The sequence below is a fragment of the Heliconius melpomene genome, chromosome 16 (genome assembly GCF_056956725.1).
Source record: "Heliconius melpomene rosina isolate 202511_hmr_F chromosome 16, ASM5695672v1, whole genome shotgun sequence".
Lineage (NCBI taxonomy): Eukaryota > Metazoa > Arthropoda > Insecta > Lepidoptera > Nymphalidae > Heliconius > Heliconius melpomene.
In genome coordinates this window covers 2,112,657-2,134,431 of record NC_140404.1, presented here as the reverse complement: position 1 = coordinate 2,134,431, position 21,775 = coordinate 2,112,657, and the positions used below count along the sequence as shown (strand labels likewise).

Here is a 21,775-nt window from a genome sequence, read left to right as displayed (position 1 = left end):
TGTAGCTTTTATTTGTGGTCGGTCGACCGTCAATCATTTCATTGCTGCGAGCGTAACGTATTATAATTATTAATTAAATTTTAAGCCGATTTGATAGATTTGTGTCACATGCTAGTGCAAAATTAATTTATAAAGAATGAATCGAAATTACTATGAAAGTGGTAAAGGTGATAGGGGGGAAATAAGTGAAACTTTTGATTTCACATATTTAAAGGATAAATATGTGAAATCAAAAGTTTCATTTATTTCCCGTATAGCAAAATATATGGAATGGATGGATCTGGAAATCTAATGTTAAAACACTCCGATCCCATTAAAACACTTTCGTTGCCCTCTTTCCACCAAACTCTCAAGGCATTTCGTTTTGAGCGTCGGAACCCCAAATCCTCGTTACCAGTACGAGTGAAATAAAAATATTGAATATTCCATTTCCATGAGTAGGAATCGAACCCACAACCGTCGCGCTTACAGTCGAACGCATGCGCCCTTATGTAATAACGGCTTAGTAATTATTGATATAATATATCTAATTTATTAATATTTGTCATCATCTAAGATATTGTGCCCACATAATTTATATGTATCGCTTGGAAGCCATTGTCTGCGCGTACGCCGATGCGGGACAGTGTCGAGGGAACTGTAGACTTAAATGAACGTGCTTTATATATGATTTTTTTTTATTTTTAACCAACTTCTGTAAAAAGAGAGGTTATCAACTATTACAGGTTATCGATTTTTGTTATAATTTATTCTGTTTATTTAGTGCTTGTGATGGGTGGAGTGATCATAATATGGCTAGCGTTAGGTAAGTCTTTTTAATTAAATTTTTTATTATTCTTTTTCTTTGCATATTAAGAAAATATGTTTCGTTTGGTCATATATATTAAGTTTTATACATTTTGTGAATTTTGAATCAACTCTGTTACCACAACTCTCATTTTCATTTATTTGCTCTGGTATCTGGCTCAAATAAATCAAAATATTTTAAAAAAATTGTCGAAAGCGTAGCGTTAAGTTCCGCCACGCAATGCCTCCAGAATTCAGCAGAAAATGGGGAACGGAGTGCCTTAATACTAGGTTCTCTTCTGCCTACCCTGTTGTGTGAGGGAAACAGCGTGAAGCTGCTTTTTTAAATATATTCTTATTATTCTATATTAAATAACATACACTATTAAATAATAATTACATTATATATAATTTTCAATATAATTCTATCCTATACAGACACATTTTACCAACTTAGTAATAAATTCATTAAACTATTAATAATATAAGAGGATCAATCATCGCTAATTTGTTTAAGTATTGTTTCCTCTTTAATGTACATAGACTATAGACAGGTCTTATACGACAATCAATATTCAATCAATCACTTTAGTTCAATAGGAGAAAAACAACATTGAGTGATTGGATATACTAATAATATAGTATTTTTTAAAGTTTCAGCTATATTCCGTAACTCTATTACTCTATCTAATACTCTATCTCCATTTCTCCATTTTATATATAAATTCTAAACGTTGCGTGTATTGGCGGAACTCAACGCCACACTTACTGTACCAGAGCGGAGGAATCGAACCCATAACATTTTATTTAATGGTCTAGGTAGTTAGTCTATGGTAGATAAGACAATTTTTCATCAAGAGATATAAAATAAATAAAAAACCTCCGCGTGGAAATGGAGATCGAACGCGCAACCTTTGTTCTACTATCATGTAAAATAAAAACGAATTAAAAAAATAGTTTAGGCTGTATCCTGCATATAGCAGGGTAGGTCTCTCAGCGGAATTATCCGCTGATTTCTCCGCAACGTCGCGTTATTTGACTTGGTACCAGAGCGAAGATATGAAAATGGGTTATATTCCCCCGAGTAGGGGAACCCAGAGGGGGAATGAGCCCCCTTTTAATTTGTCTTAAATGAAGTCACGTTGTCAAATCGAAATTATGTCGAAAAACAAACAAATTAACTCTAACAACATTCTACAGATAGTTTTAGATAAAAAATCATATATGGACGTACAAATTATACTTAATGACATAGAAAATTATTATTAATTCGGATTCTAATCATCGATTTCCGTGATATATTGGAAAACCCACTTATTATATACTTGTTAGTCACGACAGGTGACGAATAAAAGTTATTTAGTTCTTTATAAAGCCTGCGAGCGCAATAGCTGGAGGTTCGATATTTACTCAAAAAGAAATAAGAAAGAAATATATTTATTTCCTACTTTATTCTTTCGAAGGATAAAGAAAGAAGCTTTAACGTTTTAACGTGCTCGCGTTCAAGTTACATTATGGTGGAGCATGCCTTAAGAAAAACTTTTTTTCCTTATTTTTACCTACAAGCGATAATAATGATTGTAAAAAATTTACAATATTAAAAACAACATTTAGAACCCATAAAAAACTAACTATAAAATAAAAAAAGAAAATTAACTTAAAAATTAATTAACCAATGGACATTGTCCATTCTCCACCATATTTAGAAGCAAAAGCTCTAGCATAATAGGACTACCAAATTGTACTCTAATTTCCTCATCTATTATTCATTTATCTATGCAACCTCAGTCCGGGCCTGGTTTCTGTTGCATAATTAATTTTTTCACATCAAAACCCTCTATTGCAGATGTCTCTTTAATTATTCTCAATTGGTGGCAATTGTTAAATAATATGGCTTCTAAGGGAGCGGAATTAGTCATTATTATGGCGGCTATAAAAGTATATTTAGTTAATGCGTGTGCTTACAGAGTATATTAAGTGAATCTTATATAAAAATGGTAGATTTAAATTTTGTCATTAAAGTGTTATTCTATGCTTAGGAAAGACACTTGGACATTTGAAGAGGCGCAGGTTTAAATCCCGTTACGTTCAAAATGTGTATTATAAAAATAAAAATAAAAATAAAAAAAAAAAAAAAAAAATAAAAATAAAAATCTTTTATTCTCAAGCTACATGGGCTCATAGCTGGTTAGTACAATGACTTAAGAACTATGTTAGTAAAATAAAATACAAAAGATAACAAATATAAATATAATAATACATAATAATATAATAACTTTTAAAACACATAGCTAATTTTGCACATGTAACCTAATAAATCTCCCTATTGTGGGCCCATCCACTCTATCTGCAAATACCTTCAGGATGCTGTTGGCGCTTGCCCTTACCCTTTGTATAACAGATGCCACCTTTTTGCGCATTATCGCAAAGTAATCACTTATGTGAGCATCTGCAAACATGCCTGATGCACTACAGTGATAAGGGAGCTTCAACAGCACCCTGAAGGCATTATTATATTGAACTCGAAGAATATGGGCTGCTCTTCGAGTACAACTAGCCCAAAGGCCGCTGGTGTAAAATGTTTGGCAGTAAGCTTTAAATAGTGCTATTTTAATAGGTAATGAACAACCAGCAAACCTTCGAGCCAGCATATTGGCCCTTACAGCCAATGCCCTGCGTTCTCTTTCCATGTCTTTATCGTCTTTTAAGTTTTCCGTAACAATGTGCCCCAGGTATTTAAATTCAGTTACCCTATTTACAAGTTTTCCACAGAGTTCTACAGGGGGGACACATGTTGGACTTTTATTTGTGCCTAAAAAGACTAACAACTCACTTTTCTTAGGATTGTATATTAGGCCATGCTGCTTAGCATATCCTTCACAGATGGATATTAACTTTCTAATTCCGCATATCGAGGGACTCAGCAACACCATGTCGTCTGCATAACTTAAATTATTTACACATTCACCATCTATATGGCATCCAACATGTGTGCTGCTGAGTTTAACAAGTAATTCATTAATGTAAATATTAAAAAGCCTCGGTGAACTGAGACCTCCCTGCCTCACTCCACAATCAAGTTTATATGGCTCAGACAAAGAATTTGACCATTTTATAAAATTTCTCTGAGTATCATACCAGATGGACAATATAGATATTAGTGAAGCAGGAACGCCGTTGCCACGAAGCTTTTCCCACAGGATATTATAAGAAACCAGATCAAAGGCTTTTGACAGGTCCAGGAAACAAGCATACACTGGTGTTTTCCTATCAGTATAGTATTTGACAGCGTGCTTCAGTGCAAAAATGGCACTCTCAGTGGACAGCTTAGACCGAAAACCAAACTGCGAATCGTGTAATTGTACATATCCACCGATGCAAGAGTCGAGCAGGCTGTCAAATACCTTGGCTATCACAGTTGCTAATGAAATAGGCCGGTAGTTACCCCTATCCGCTATGTCCCCTGTCCTGTTTTTTACAATAGGTACAACTATTGTGTCCAACATCTCCTGTGGCAAGTAAGAATGTCCTATACAGAGATTGAAGAACATTGTCAACACTCCTGGCAGATGTTTACCAGCATTTTGAAGGTGCTCGATGCTGAGTCCATCGTGTCCAGGAGATTTACCTCTCTTCATATTTTTAATTGCATCTTTTATTTCTTTACAATTGAAACTTACCGGGGATTCCGACTGACAAGACTCAGCATCGTTCACTTCTGTCTGAGATTCAAGAGGTGAAATAATTTTAAAATGTTCTCTAAATAAGTTTGCTATCTCCGCATAGTCACTCCTACCCTCCACGCTGACTGGAAGACTTGGACTATTATTTAGTTTTCTAGTTCCTTTCCAAAATGATGAAAATTTCTTTGCTGTATATAAGGAGGCCAAAATATCCATCTCTATTTGATCTTGGTTTTTAATGCACCATTTTAATTTTGATTTAAATATCCTTCGACTTAACCTCATTTCCTCAAATATACGCCCACTAGTGGGTTGCCCGTACGACATCCATATTTGAAACTTAACCCTGGCCTGTGCGTGAGGTTCTTTAACATGCTTGTTCCAACCTTTTATACCCTTATAATTCCTTTTACAGTCTCTTAATGTTCTACTTTTACAAGCAGCATCGCCTAATATACACACAATATCTTTATACAATTTATCCAACAAACACTTATGTTGTAAGTTATTACAAAAATAGTCCGCACATTGTTCAAATTGTGCAGGAAACTCAACATTTTTTAAACTGTTATTACATAGTTCTGAGTATCTTGCAATGTCCTCAGTATTTCTTTCCCCCCATCGGATGCCGCTATTTGCGAGCTTAATTACATTAGTTTTTGATCTAATTACATTGATATCACATTCTAACTTCAAAGGAAAATGATCTGACCAATATGTATCAAGCATAACTTTAATGTTTACAACTGTTCTTGCCGCCGAATGAGTTACAAGACAGTGATCTAGCCACCGCTTACACCCATGCGAGTCACTTATGTATGTATACGTTTGTGATGAGATGCCAAGGCGATTAGTATCTGCACACAACAATTCTTGCTCAGTACAAAAACTAATAAGTTCTTTAAAAAATGTCTCACCTGGGTGCGCATTGAAATCCCCCAGCACATAAACAGATTCAATATTATTGTATTGTATTATGGAAATAATTTCACTGAGACAGTTCGTAAAACCTGGAAGGTTTTCACTACAATCCGTCGGCATATACGTATTTATAACCATAAAACATTTATCATTTACTACCATTTTTATTGCACAAATCCGATCACTATCACATTGCACTACAGTCACACACTTCAATGCACTTTTACGCCACAATATTGCAAGTCCTCCGAAAGGTCTCCCTTTACAAATACCAGCTGATGTGTCCACCGAAGACTTTGCAGTGTAACTGAATTCATGATCTATATTCTCTAGATAGCATAAATCATGTGGATATAACCATGTTTCTTGTAACAATATAATGTCAGCTGTCATGCATAGTGATCGCACACAGTTCAATGACCTCTTGACATTTTTACAATTAAATGTTATTATACTCAATTTTGAAGAATTATCCATTTTTGTATCTATTAGTTCTGAGAAGAGGAATTTCCTTCTTCTTTTCTATACTTAAAACGTATAAAACGCCTGAATGTGATACCATCAGGCCAAATCTGATCATCCAAAAATATTTTCAATTTATTTTTATTTACAAGTATTTTATACGCATTGTACGGTCTTTCCTTTTTCATTTTTATTTTTTCGAGTGAAACGACTTCCGACGTTTTATTTTTAATATATTCACAAATGTCCTCTTCTGCGGTCTCTTTGTTTACATTTGAAATAAACAACGGAATTTTAACTTCAGCCGCTTTAAACTTCTCGGTATTGTCCGTAGCTGCTTTCCCTATTTTTCCCTCAAATCGATTCCTATACCTTCTGTTTTGAACAGTAACCCACTCACTAGTTTTTGCATTCTGCATTTTCCATTCTCCTTTTTTAGCCACATCCGCCATCGTGGGTTGTTTGATTTCTATATTCGTATTCGTATGGCAGGCCGCTTGCGCCTCCGCCTCGATCATATCAGTGCATATTACGTTTTCAATCAATGTTGAATTCATGAGCATGCATGCACTGTCTTTATTTCCGACGTCCGCCTTATGAGCGTGAGCGAGATAACGATACTTTGTTGACTCCGTACGCTCCGAGTTTTGATTTTCCGTTCTTGTTTCGAACTCAGCTGGTAAAAGGCCGATAGGCTCACTATCAAGTACATACCCTCCTCTTTTTTTCGTATTAATATTACACGTTAATAACGATGCCGGGGTTGGATTTGTTTCTAAATTCAGTTTTAATTCATCTAGTTGCTTCGTAGTAACGTAGCCATTTCTTATTTCGTTTATTTCAGCCCGCAAAACCAGCAGGTCTCTCAATAATTTGGTGACATCGACATGGTCGAAGGTAACCGGCGGTAATTTATGTAGATCTCGAGCCACAAAAATAGGGATTAAATCCGGTTCTGTAACTTTGAAGACACATATCATATCCTCTAAATCTTTGTGTAATTTTCCATTTTTACGTCTTGACACCTTCTTCAGGTTTGTTTTAATAGAAGCAAATAGCAAATTTTTTGCACATTCTACCTCCTCTTCAGAAAAAGCAGTCGTACAAATTCTTATTAAGCTTTCATTATCAATTACAGAAATCTTATTTTGTATAAATGATAATAATTCACTTATCACAATATTACAGTTCGCACACTTTAACGTATTCACATTTACTTCAGACATCGTCGCAGAGTTAGCCACTAACGATCCGTTCGCTAGCGCGACGCGACGCGACTGATTTAAAATAAAATAAAATTAAATTATTCTGCTATTTTTTTACTCGACATTGATTGTTTATCTATTATGTATTTTTGTCTGAAAATTTATCTTTTTCTTTTTAAGGACAATTTTCAGACATGTTGGTAGGCAGATTGTAGGTTCAATTCAAATTCGAGGAAATGAAATATTTCATATTTTCTTTTCTTCGCTCTAGTATCGATCGAGTTCCGCCACTCAACACGTAATGCCTCCAGGATTCGGCGGAAAATGAGCAACAGAAGTGGGAATCGAACCCACAATCACGACTGGCCTCAAATTATCAACATATGTTTTTTTCTAAAAACGTTTAATAAGTTGCTTGTTTACCATCAAGTGCACAGAATGTAATGTCACTAGTCAATGAACATTAATATCGTTTGTCGGATGATACGCGCGTGTATCAACAATCATAATAGGGTTGACCACTTAAAATAAATTTATAAAATAATATTTATATAACATTTGAAGCCTTTTGAGGCCATTTGAGGCAAGTCGTGGCGAAGTGGCATAAGCGTGTGAGCAACGGCAATAGAATATGTGAACATTAGGTTCCCAGGTTCCCTTTGCTTAATCTGCCATGTGCAGGATATCAACTTAAGGTCGGGTAATTTGAAAAAATATATTATAAAAATGCTGTGAAATAAATTTGAGTATTAATGCATTAGCTTACAGTTCCAAGATAGTTGACTTCTATAAGTTAATATTATTTTTATAAATAGATCACAAAAACAAATTCTATTTTTAATGACATTTCCTTCTTACCAGTACGATAAACTTTTGTCAGCCTGGATAAATAAAATGCAGCGTTAAGTTCCGTAATAATAAGGCAACTATTCAAATAAGAAAAAAAAGAATAATAATACATTAAATTCTTTCTAAACAAAAAACAAAAGGAAGCCGGTGAGCGGATTGTCTTAATGTCTTAAAAAAAAACGAAAACAATATTTTTCAGACACTAACAGAAAATAATTGATAGCCCCGGCCCCCAAGTCACGAGATGTCCTAAATATTAAAGCATTAAGGCGCGCACGACGCACCAATTGAGCATATTAAACGGTTCTTTTAAAACTAAACTAACTAACGCTAACTCTCCTACAAGAGATTTGATAGAGAACAATTAGAGTGGCTTTGTGTTGTGAGAAAATATTCTTTTGAAAATATTCTTTAGATGCCGTCGTGATGCTGTAGATCCGGTGGTTAAATTCCGGTATTCAACATGAAATGTCTCGAATTTGCGTGAAGCGGAGTATGGAGGTTTTGCGGAGTTAAAGCATGGAAGCTGAAATATATCAGTTGATAGAGAAATCTATGGAATGTACTTTTATTTATAATAAATACTATTTTCTAGTTTTTTTATTTTGACAGCGTGAAGCTGATTTATTACCTAATTGTTCTAGTTAAAACGTACCTAATCATTATCAGTACATTCATATTAATTTGTATGTAAACGTCGTTTAACCTATGTACTCGCTTGTTTCCAAACGGTCATAAATTATAATTTATCTAGAAATAGTAAAAGCTAGCGATAACTGAGGCACTCGTAGCACTATATTGGATTGTAATCTTATTGGGCGGGAAAAATAATTATTATAATTATTTACATTTCCTTTACATGTCAACAAGAAAAGGCTCGGCGTTGAGCCCTGCGATTTAACATGCAAAGTCCCGAAATCGAGCGGCAAGTGGCAAAAGTATATCTTAATACTAAATTTCTTTTGCCTACTCTGTGACATATCTTTTTTAAGCTGTCCAGACCCAATAAAAATAGTTCTACATACGACCATGGTTATCCTCTTAAAACAAATTTGAAGCGGTAACTATTCAAAGCTGACTTTAACATCTGTACCACAATAAACTCTAACTTATATAAACTTATATATTTATACTTTTCTTATATAGTGTTATCTAGTTGGTAAATAGTATGATTAATTAAACGATGTTACGTATACTAAGTAATATATTTGTAGTCGGCACGCAACGCGCCTGGAATGTTTTACTTTATACTCATATAAGAAGCCCTCGTGTAATCCAGGGGCAGAAGCGAGCGTCTGTAAACACGATAGATGGGGGGTTCGATTTCCACTTGAGGAAATTAAATATTTAATATTTTCATTTCTCCGCTCAGGTAACGAGGCCCAGCGAGTTGATTTCCCCTATTCAACACGCAAAGGCCACAGAATTCGGCAGGAAGTGGGGAACGGAAAAGCCTTAATGGGAACGGAGCGTCTTAACACACCTAGTGTTTATTTCCAGGTTTCCTCTGCCTATCCTTCTATGTGCGGAATACAGCGCTAAGCTAAAAAACACATACATTTATATTAATGTTATTTTTACTTATAAGTCTTCGATAGTAAGTCCATCATCTACTTCATATCCTCTTCTAAAATAGATAATATTAAAGACATTCAGTGCTAGGTGACGTAACCTAACGCCGCTCTTTTACTTGCCAGATCAGATAAACAATTATCACTGTACCGATGTAGATGTACCTAAACATTCTCTCACTATGTAGTACATAATTCATGTGATGCTCAACACAAAATTTTTAACAATATAATACGAGTATAACATTACATAGTTTTTAATATTTTATTTTACTAAAAACTCAGGTTAAATACGACGTAGATTCTAGTTACAACGAGTATGTTTTAACCAGACCGTGACATCTGTATTGTTAGTAAGTATTCATTACACGAATTAAAACCTTGACCAAATGCAAAAAAATAGTTAAAACTTAAATAGAAATATAAATTCCGTCAAATTTCTTTATTACATTAGATAAGTATAGATTTATGAAGCTAATAAATGGATAGAGAGTGGAAATTAACGCCACGCTTTGCCTCCTTACCAATGCGAGGAAATCAATATATGTATGAAATATTTTATTTACTCGAGTAAGAATCGAACCCCGACTTGTCGCGTTTACACTCGCAAGCTTGTGCATTCTCTGGCATTTTATTTATATTAATTTATTGCATTTTTATTACTATAAAATAAGTGTTTTTTATGAATTACGATTTTTTTTCTTATTAAGGTCACTCTATCTCCTCCTTTAATATAATGTATACTCGTTAAATAAAGCTAAAGCTCTAAAGTAAGTGAGGGTAACAGAAAATAGCATACGGGAAGTCCCCTCAGTGGATTTTGATTTGGTAATTGACAAAATTAGAGACTCAATGTTTTTAAGTGCTATAAATATTTCTTATAATAACTTTTGAATATTTTATTACGTTTATAACCCTATTAGTTAGTTAAAAATACATTTTAATAAATGCTTGTTAATTTCACATTAAAAGCTGACTGAAATATTGCATAGGTCTAATGTTATGATTTATTTAAAATAATTATAGTGAAATATCGTTTTAAAAACAGGATTTAATGTAATTACTTTAAAAACTTTCTTGATTTATTTGTCGCCTTTATTACAAAGTGCGACTTTTAGTTCCACCACTTGGCACGCGAGTTTTGAAAAAAAGATGGTTAAATTAGAAAGGCACGATTATAAACAGGGCATACTACATGCAATATGGGATATACACGGCAAGGAAGGCAAGGGGAACCTAGTATTAAGCCCCTTCGTTCCCATTAAGGCACTTTCGATCCCCGCTTGTCACCGAAATCTGGAGGCATTGCGTGTTGAAAGGCGTAACTCAACGCCGTGCTTTGCCTCGTTACCAAAGTCAGAAAATATTAAATATTTCATTTTCTCTAGTAACAAACAACCTGTCGCGCTTACAGTCACTCTCTAAAATAATAAAGTCAAATAATTTTGTTCGTAACTAGTTGACGCTCGCAATTTTACTTGCGTGGACTTTAAAATGTATTTTTTCCACTAAAAACATTTCCATGTAAAGTGTTTCCAAGATGATGGCTCGCACTGTCAAAAATTTTCAGATCTCATATAGAGCCAAGTTTCTATATGCCCAAACTTCACAAAGTTAGAATTGCACAGAGTTATTAGTAAATTGTTATTTTCTAAATGGAATGAAAATAATTTTTCAAATGTTCCAGACATTTGATTTTTTTAGCTTTATCGTACATAGCTGGTTAGGCAGAGGGAACCTGGGACACTTCCGTTTCTTATTTTAATAATTGTACTTTTAGAGAAATTTCTCTAATTTTTTTATTTTATGGTCTAAAGTAAGGGTGCGGGCGAATATCAGTTTTTAATAAAAATAAATTTATATTTTATTTTTATTTAGCTTCACGCTTTATCACGCACATTGCAGGGTAGGTAGAGGCAACCTAGTGCTAAAACACTCCGTACCATTAGATTTATATTATTTATTGGACATAGACGTAAATAACAAAACCACAACCAGAATCAAAACACCATTTAACTTCCCATATTACGTAACGTGACCTCTCCTCATTACCATATCGTACATTTGCATAATTAATTGTTTAATCCACTAGCCCTGACAAAAACTATTCTTATGTAAATAAAGGTTTTAGCGACGTGTGCGATTACTTACGTAGTTTACTAGCTTGGTTCATATCTAGTAGAATCTCTCTAGAAATAAATGCTAGTAAATTTGATAACGCCATAGTCCTAAGTTGGACGAATTATCTGATTTCTTGGTTTCTAGATATAGAATTTATGTTTAACATCATATGTGAAACTTATTTTCTTAGCTTTACGCTGTATCACGCAACTGGCAAGGTAGTCAAACATAATGCAGTGTTAAGCACAATTGTTTTCGAAATGTTGTGTGTTGAGTGGTGGAAATTATTACCATTCTTTATCTTATTACTTAGCGAGAAATTGAAAATTTACTCATTTTCCTCGTCTCACTGAAGTAACAAGACAAAGCGCGTGTTTTAACACTAGATTCCCTCTGCCTGCAATATTTACTATAAACGGGATATAGCGTGAAGCCATTATTATTTTTAAATATTATTTTATTTCTTTTTTTTTTAGTGTCAATAGCAAACGCAATAGAAGTAAACGTAACAGGCAATTGGCGGCCGAACGTCGGCTGGGAGGTGGTGTGCCTGTGGGAGACCTTAGAAAACGACACCCTGCAGTCTGTACGTCTCTACAATAATGGACAGCAGTTCATGATATATCGACCTGAGGTAATTGTAAATTATTATTAAGGTTTACATTGCCGACGTGGCAGTGTTAAGGCGCCGGTTGTGTATTCGATTCTCACTTGAGGGAATGGAATCGAGAAATCAGCGAAAAGTGAGAAACGAAAATGTCTTAATGGGAACGGAGTAACTTAATAGGTTCCCAGATTCCCTGCACCTAACCTGCGATGTGTGGGATACAGCGTAAAGCTAATAAAGAAATATGGTTTAAAATATCTTATTCTTCATAAATTTTAAGAAAATATTAAAATACAAATACCAAAAGAACTTTGCTATCACAACAATATTACGAGTATATTAAAAATGCTTTTTCCAACACAATTGAAATAATCTCTTTGTCCGTCAGTATAAAACTATTAGACCTTATCTTCGTCAGCTCTCGTACTTCCAGAGATGTTTATTATGAATGGTCGGACAGGGCAATTAATTTACTTAGTATCCTTCGTCCCTTTTTATTTACTTAACAGAGTGGAAGGCGGTTTGAAGATATCCTTTTTAGTGTAAAAATGAATATATAGCTTAGATTATCTCTTAAGACAGTTTAGGGATTTTTTTAGTAAATGTTTCTTTATGTGCATTAAAATATTATTATGTAAACTTTTTTTACTTTATAGTCAAAAACAGTCTCTGAGATCATAGCGCAGGGTTGGGTTCTGATGTCTCGAATGTCTCGACTTCGAGCGGGCAACTAAGAAGAAGCTTTGACCGAGATTCTCTATGTAGTAGAGAAAGAGTCACGGACAAGGCACTTTTCATTTTGTTTTCTCCATAGTCTATCAAGAGATTTTTTTGGTTGAACGGGCTTACTTCAGGAGCTAGTGGTTCGAATTGAAAAAGTAGTTAAAAACTTAAAAAAAACGTTTATTTTAATTTTTATTAAAAAAAATATAATAATAAAAACGATTTATTAGAACTAATACGAAAATACGAAAATGCATTAAAAAAATATGTGTTTTTATAACATTCTGGTCTCATTTGAATGACGAGTGTCGACTGTCGAGTGGGTAATCTCTCCTTTCCGAGTATTTTAGCCGGTAACCACCCGTTTCCTCTCTATTATGCTCTTGTTTACAAGCTTCAGTGAATACCGCTTAGATATTCGTTGCTTGCGATGATTCATTACTTTAAATGGTTTGGAAAATTTAAATTAAATTATTGTGATATCGTGATTTTAGATAGTCTTCATGTAAATGGTTATGTTTAAACTATACATATACATATTATGTTGAATTATAATAATATGATTTTTTTATATTTTTAAAATGTTACTTCACACCTATGAAAAAAAAGACTCATAAAAGTTTTTTTTTACGTGCAATTTCATAAGAACGCTTTAATAAGAACCTATGGCTTAGTGCCCAGAGTGATTGATAGATTGAACGATTTCAATTCCCGCTACGTCCAAATTTTTACACGTTTTCTAAGATTTTTTTAAAGTATAATCTGTAGGTATGCTGGCGGTGTAGATGACGAGGTTTGCCATTATTGTAGCTTAGAAATATTATTATATATTTTGTTATTAAATTTGACTGATTTTCTTGAAACGTCTTAAATGCCTACTAGATAAGTTTTGTACATAGGTTTTATCTAAAATTATATTTTCGTTTGGTAATATCTATAATTACTTAAACACTTAATTCATCATTGACACAAATTGGTAGATACTAAACTCGATTAAAATGTTTTAAATTATCACTCACATTTTTTTCGATTACATTACGTACCTACATACGACGATTGGATCGGGGAGTGGGGAACGGAGTGTCTTAACTCTAGATTATCTCTGCCTACCCTGCTTACCTTGTTATAATATAACTAATAAAAAATATAAGCTACAACAAAATATATACCTAATAGTAACATAGATATACCTAACTATTTTATCTGAACGCCAGGCGGAGGGAGACATTCCGTTCCCTGTTTTCACTTTACTAAACACGCAAGATTCAGAATTTTTGAATCGTTGCATTTTGATTGGCAGAATTCCATACTTCGTTTAGTTACCAGACCGAAAAAAAAGAAAATGTTCATTCTGCCGAGTGGGAATCGAACTCACAATCTCTGCGTTTACAGCTGAACGCTGAGCCAATAAATTATAAACAGAAAAATATATTGTAATACTTTTATATTTATATATTTTAACAACTATTTTTACATTTCCAGAAACACGGACCCGCAAAAACTGAAGTATTTCAAACCCTCCAAGCCGGGATGTACGTGGACTGCGCCATAACCAAGGATAGAGGCCAGCAAGGTCTATGTAAAATGCTTTTGGAAATATATCAACCTGGTGTCAATGACTTCTCTTACACTTGCGAGGTATCGGGCGAGAGGCCGATGTTTAGAATTGGGAAGCAGGATTATTTTGTAAGGATATTGGGTAAGTTAATTAATTATGTTAATTATGTGTATTTAATTATTATAGAGGCGTAGGAATAGGAGGGCTTGAATGGCCTGTGCCCATCTAAGAATAGCCTGGTTGCCATCCCAGATTTTTTACTAATAAATGATTAGGCCTGAAAATTAGGAAAAGATCATTACATAAGGGCAATCATGGTGCTGTGCCCTTACATCGTGTAAACACGACAGGTTGTGGGTTCGATTCTCACTCGAGGATTTTTTTCATTTCTTCGTTTTTTGTCAACGCAAACCGGGGCGTTAAGTTCCGCCACTTAATAAGCAATACCTCCAAAATTCGGCGGAAAGTGTAATCTATGTGGGTAATATATAACAGTCAGTACACTATATTTTGTGTTTTCACATATTAATAATCTGTTATGTTTGTTCGTTCAGTTCCACCATCAAACGCAACATTAGTAAGTAAAGTGCAGGAAGGATCGTCACCACCTCGCGTTATGTTGAACTGCTCTTCAACAGGACTGCCCGCTCCGAGGCTACTGTGGACTATTGATAATGATAAAGTAAGTTATTTAATTAAAATATTTTTTTTTGTGAAACTATATTTAAAACATAAGTTAATTATATTACTTTTAAAATTTATATAAAATAATAACCATTTGCGCTCATTTAAAAAAATATATTCTATGAATAACTAAAAAAAATATTTAAAAAACGAATATACTAACTTGACTAAGTATATATTTTTTATATTGTTGAGGCCAGCCTTGCCATAAGGGTTGTTTAAAAATTACTTACTCTAGCAACGAGGCAAAGTGTGGCGTTGACTTCCACCACTTGCCTTCAGAATTCGGCGTAAATTGGAGAACAGAGAAAATAATGGGAATATTCCGAAGTTCCCCAGGCCTCCACTACCTATCTTAAAAACTGGAGCTATAAAAGGTATATTATAAGGCTATTATATTAATTCCAGTTACAAGCAGATTTCACGGATCGACACTGGAATGCTACCTCTAAACTGTGGTACGTCTGGTCGTACCTGTCTTATGTTAGGACAAACGACGCCATAGTAAAATGTACGCCTGAAGTTATATCCAATAAAGAATTTATTAGGGGAGAACCTGCTGAATATAACTCTGCTTTTAAATTTGGTAAGTAATGTTTAACAGTTAATAAATTTTAATTTCAAAATTATTTATAAAATAAAGTACTTAATAAAAATCTATTGAAATAGGAAATTAAGAATTATTTGATTTTTTTCTTGGCAAAAATTAAAGTGACAGGTATAAATTACATAATGTACTTTCCGCGGTTAAGCTCCGCCATCAAATATGTATTATCTCCAAAATTGAATGAAACGTGGATAACGGAGTGTCTTAACACTAGTTGAACCCGTTTTTCAATACCATTATAAAAATAATAAACACTAACTATAAACGTAACTTTCTTAATTTCAGGTACAAACCTAGCATTACTCATATCAATATTGCCACTTTATAATATCTTGTATACAAGATAATAAATAAAAACGGATGGAAATACTTAATAAAACTAAATATATAGACATATCGTTTTTATTTCAGTAGAATCGTTGTTGACTTACAAATATTAAGGTGGCACTACACTGTAGGGAAAAAATAAAAAATATATTATAATGTATTTTTATAATAAATTTTAATATTGTTACTGTTTTTATTAAATAAGTCAGTGTAATCCCACCTTTAGTAAATAAGAATTGAAGTTGCCTCCACACTGTTTTTAATTATATAGTATTTTATTATAATTTAATCTTGCAGTACATTTTTCACAGACAAAAAAATGAAAAAAATAAGTAAAATTTAATAAATTTTTGTATGAATTATACCAAAAATATACTGCAAGTTATTATACATACATTTATCTAGAATATAGATAGTCATATTGTATTTAAGTAGAAATGCTACACAATGGCCACTGTCGAGTTCTAAAAATTCTTTATAAACATCGAATATTACTATTTTATTTCTATATTAAATGAAATATGGGAATAGAAAATTGGCTAAAATTAAGTTTTAGGAAATAATAAAAAAAACACATTACGATGGTTATGGCTAATTAGCGCGGCGTTAAGTTTTATAATTCATTATAATATATTTTTAATGAGTGATACTAAAGAGAGTGAAATATCATAAGGTTTTCTTTTTCTAGTAAAATACAATAAAATTTGTTAAGATAAATTTCAAAAAAAACGTTTCTAATAGTAAAATAATAACCAATTTTCTATACCACATCAGTGTGGAGTTATACTAATATTGTATTTGGCATTTGGATAGGAATTTACATAGTTTATTAGTTATTTTGTTTGTGAAACATATATGTTTTTAATATAGAATAATCCGAATAGAAGTTTAGTATGAACGACATCAGTAACCTTAGTGTTACCATGCTAACAGTTTGTTAAGGAAATTCGCAGAAGAGAAAAAAAAAAACTATAAACTATAATATACCTATACTTATATTATTGAAGGTTTTTATAATTTCAGAAATTGATTAGTGTTCTCTGCTATGAGAAATAAAATAAAGTTTTAATATATAAAAATGTACATACCAAAAAAACGCATTTAGCAGGTCACTCTATAAGCCGACTAAGACAAATATTTGTATATCATAGGTATATTATATATAGACAATACTTTTTTATAAAAAAAGAACAATTGTGCGATTTCAAGAAACATATTAATTATTTAAATGATTTAATTAAAAAATATTTTACTTTCGCTGTTTGAATATACAAAATCCAAGTTTCCATAATTTTAATTTTAATTCAGTTAAAATGTAAATAAATAATATATTTTTAATGTTATACATAATCTTTAATGTTTTTATTAAGATATATATATATATATCTATTTACGGGTTACTTCAATAGCTGACCATAAATTTACAATATACAATAACCAGTTTATATTCTATTTGGACAATAATATAAAAAAAAAACATTAGGTATAATGGACTTTAATTCGCACTCAGAAAATTTACCTAGCGTTTAACTATAATTAAATTTGTAACATTACATTATATATAACATTATAACAGGGACGTCGAGGAACAGCGCCCGACTATAAACCTGCGTTCTCTACCCTGCTATTTGCAGTGAAAGCTGATAAAAAATTATATCCACAACTTTAATAAGAATTAAATGCAAATTTATATATCTGAGTGCGAACGTTAAAATTAACTTAGGTAAATAAATATACATAGATCAATGTAAACATGGATATATTTAACTAGAAAGGACAAAATTCACTACAAATATCCTAGCTTTTCATAATATATAGAGGCAAATGAACCAAAGGAGTTTTTTATAATTACTTACTTTAAATAAGTACATACTCAAATAAAATAAAATTTTATGGAATTTAAAACATAAGTACCATACATGTATATTTAAAAATAAAAGTTTCACTCACTAAAGATTATTAGGCTTAAAAAATTAACTTAATTATTTCTAAACGAATGGTCCAATATATTTAAATATGCACAAACATTTACGTATATTTATAAAATATAAGGACAAATACGAAGACAATGGATGAACGAATGAATGAATGTACATTTCTTAATTCAAAGAATTTGGGTTTTTATAAAGTTTATAATATTATAATTTTATAAATTATAATTATTATATTATGAACATTATAAAGACCTGAACGAATGACGGTAATTAAATTTATGCGTGTGTTAATTCACTCACAATGAAATAACTTTCAAGAAATAGGAAAAGTTAGCGCATTTTAGTACTTTATTGAAAAAAAAACTGAAAATAATTCGTAAAAAAAAAACAAAATAAAGAAAATTTTAATTAAAAAACAAAAATGTGTATATGTAATGTTATGTTATATATTAATATAAAATACAAGGACAAACACACAATGAATGAATGAATCTACATTTATTATCACAGCATCTCCATCTAGCCTACGTACTAACAATTTACTTTAACTTTTAATCATTTATTAGAAATTTAGTTATTAATTAGAATGTTATAAGAAATAAATTTAATATTTATTGTAAATATATTTAGTTTGAATAAATTAATTTTATGAAATATATGCATGCAGTGTTTTTTTCTTAAAACCGAGATACCGAATTTTATCAAAAAATAAATAAATAAATATTTAATCTTTTTATTTATATGTAATTCAACAATATTTATTATATCGCATATTAAAAGTTTATATTTTTTTATATATTATATTTTAATTTAATCATTTTTATGGACAAATTATATAAAAGTAAACCCTGCTCACGGAAAGAAATGGTAAATAGTAGTAAAAATTCACAAGTAATTAGAATGCACATAAATAGTCAACAATACTTCTGACCTATTTTAAAGGATACATTTCATTTATATCTTGAAACAGATATTGATTATATCAATATATATGTAAATAATTGTTTTATTAAATTGGCTGAAACTTTAGTTATCATGGAATGGATATTATCTTTAAAACGATATGTATCGTTATATTAATACGCAATCGTAAGTAATAGTAAGCGGGCGAACCCGCGAGCGGAATCGCTAGAAATTTTATAAATTAAAAAAAAGATAAAGTAAATTGTCATACGAAACAACCGCACTATATTTCAGTCTAGTTGATTTAAGATTCAAACATCTAAAAGGGACTAGAAATGTCATTTACAATTAAAAAACAACATTAAATAACTATAATTACTAATGTACGAATAATCTTTTTAAAGTATTTTTTTTTATATATATGTAATATTATATATGACGAAGAAATTGTGCGTCAAAATTCATAAATTACTATTTAATTCTAATAATTACGAATATTATGAGAAGTATTTGACTGCAGGAATTTCAAATACATATATATATATATTTTATGAAATCCTAATCCTACTAATATTATGTTCTAAATACATTTTTTACATATTTTTTTTATGTTGAAAGAGATCGTTTGTAAGGGACTAAAAAGTTCCTTGAATATAAAAATGTCTTTTTTGCATATAAATCAGAAAAAAATCTATTCGATTACAATGAGTTTTGCAATAACAATTGGTTAATATCAAAACTACGAAATTATTGAAAATTAATATTAGTTAATTAAGTAACACATGTTGGTGATTTAGATTCTAATTAAGAATTGCTTTGAAAATATTGTAAATTTTTACGAATATATTTTTTTCTCATTAAATCATACTCATAATTGAAAAAAAAATCTTATGTCAAATAATTGAATGCACATATTTGGAGGAACGTAACAATTCCTTTGGTAAAATAATGAGGGAATAGCACTTTTCCTGGGAAAACAAGTTAAATATAATATCAATGTACATGCATAAGACTTTTTACAAACTGAGTCTCCTGCAATATTCCAAACAAAGTGCATATACGTCGTTGTTGCCCCAAACAATCAACATATAATATATTTCCCGCAGCCTTAATTATAAATTATAAGTTCACAAACACTGTTTATTATTTTGTATTAATATTTTATTATTTATGATAATATTATGAACATGATGGCACTTGTAACAATCTTTTGAAAATGTATTAATTAAAAATATTTTTTAGAAAACATACTAATATGAGTCTAGTCGTGGCGCAGTGACACAAAGTGTGACTTTAAACACGACTAGTTGTGGGTTCGAGAGCGAAGAAATTGAAATATAAACTCAACTTGAGTTTTTATTTCAAAGAGTGGAATAATTAAAATTATTATAAAACAACATTATTGTGAATACTTCGAAAAGATGGAAAAACTAAGGTTTGATTTTAAAATGCGAGGAGCGTCAGATGGAAAAACAACAATATCGTGCCTAACCTCAATCGGCACACTAGATCGTTCTTTTGCAATACCGGATGAATACCAACCAACAAGTTTACACAAATAATTGATACCGTCACAATTATATGGCAGAGTGAAAAACACATTGGTAAAAAGAAATCAATTCAGGAAAGTTTGGATAACCTTAACAGAAAATATGAAAAAAGTTTATTTTGATGAGGAAGATAATTTATTATTTGAAAATTGTTATTTAGAGGAGATTCCAGAAAATGCAGCTGAAACATCTACTGCAAGCCTTTCAGAAGACACAATAATTCTTTACTGTTTTTGCTGTTAGAAAAAGTTTTAGAATCGAAAGAAGAAACTTCTGAAGTTAAAAACTTAAACAAAATTGCTAATGATTCCATGATTGACAAATTTGATGAAAAAACCTCCAATGCCAGCAATGGATTAACCAATTTGAAAAAGAATGTGATCGCTGTGTCGTGGTAGAAGATAAGAACTGAAGATAGGAACTGACTGGTACACTTGCATGATTTTAAAATACTCTATAGAATCAGAATGGAACAACTGGAAAAAAATATTTATTGAAACTTTTGGGAACAAAGTTTGGTCTCCTATTAGATATGCCTTTAACTTCAAATATCAATCAGGTTCCTTGCTTGAATATGTCCTGAAAAAAGAAAAGATACTACTTCAAATCAGAAAATCCATGAATACTGAAATATTGATTGATCTTATTGCTATTGGGTTACCAATAATGTTTCTGAAAAGATTAACCGAGAAACACTTCAAGAAACTCAAGATATTTACAATGAAATAAATGAATTAGAGCATCTTGTCAAAAAAAAATTAATGACAAAAAAAAGGAAAACCTTTCTTCGATAATAATCAAAAGAAATGTGAAGACAAAAATCCATATGAAATATGTGAGAAGGCAAAAAAAGGGAAACAATTTCATTCTGAATCAATTTGCTGGTTTAGAGAAAAAGAACACAAAAACAAGAAAATAGGATCAATCAAATCTTTTAAAAATAACAATTTTCATATAGCGAAATTAATTCAAGCAACTGACGACATGATTTAACGAACAGTCACATAAATATTATGTGATTGTTCTCCTTCGAGGGGGGAGATATAAGGAAAATAACTATCCTCATTTACTCGAAGCGTCATTTCCTTAAAATCGAATTTGTCGCATTTGCAATGTCTCCAATGTCAGTTGTAACGTAAAATATTAAATTGTTATAAAAATAAAAATTGAATTAAAAAACCACCTGGAGCAAAAACTTCTGATGTTGTTTTCTGTTTTTATTGTAGGTGAGACTATTTCTTACTTATGCACCTTTTAAATAGGAATAAAATTATAAATAAACTG

The 21,775-nt window shown here is 31.5% G+C and overlaps 1 protein-coding gene across 1 annotated transcript; it reads left to right on the top strand.

Annotated features, from left to right (window-relative positions):
- Positions 1–615: 615 nt before the first annotated feature.
- On the top strand, positions 616–17,454 carry LOC146530672 (uncharacterized). The gene is made up of 6 exons (XM_085198912.1): positions 616–805; positions 12,075–12,232; positions 14,411–14,627; positions 15,041–15,168; positions 15,579–15,756; positions 16,063–17,454. The coding sequence occupies exons 1-6, from the start codon at positions 772–774 to the stop codon at positions 16,122–16,124; spliced, it is 777 nt and encodes a 258-aa protein (XP_085055038.1). The 5' UTR covers positions 616–771; the 3' UTR covers positions 16,125–17,454.
- The last annotated feature ends 4,321 nt before the right edge of the window (positions 17,455–21,775 follow it).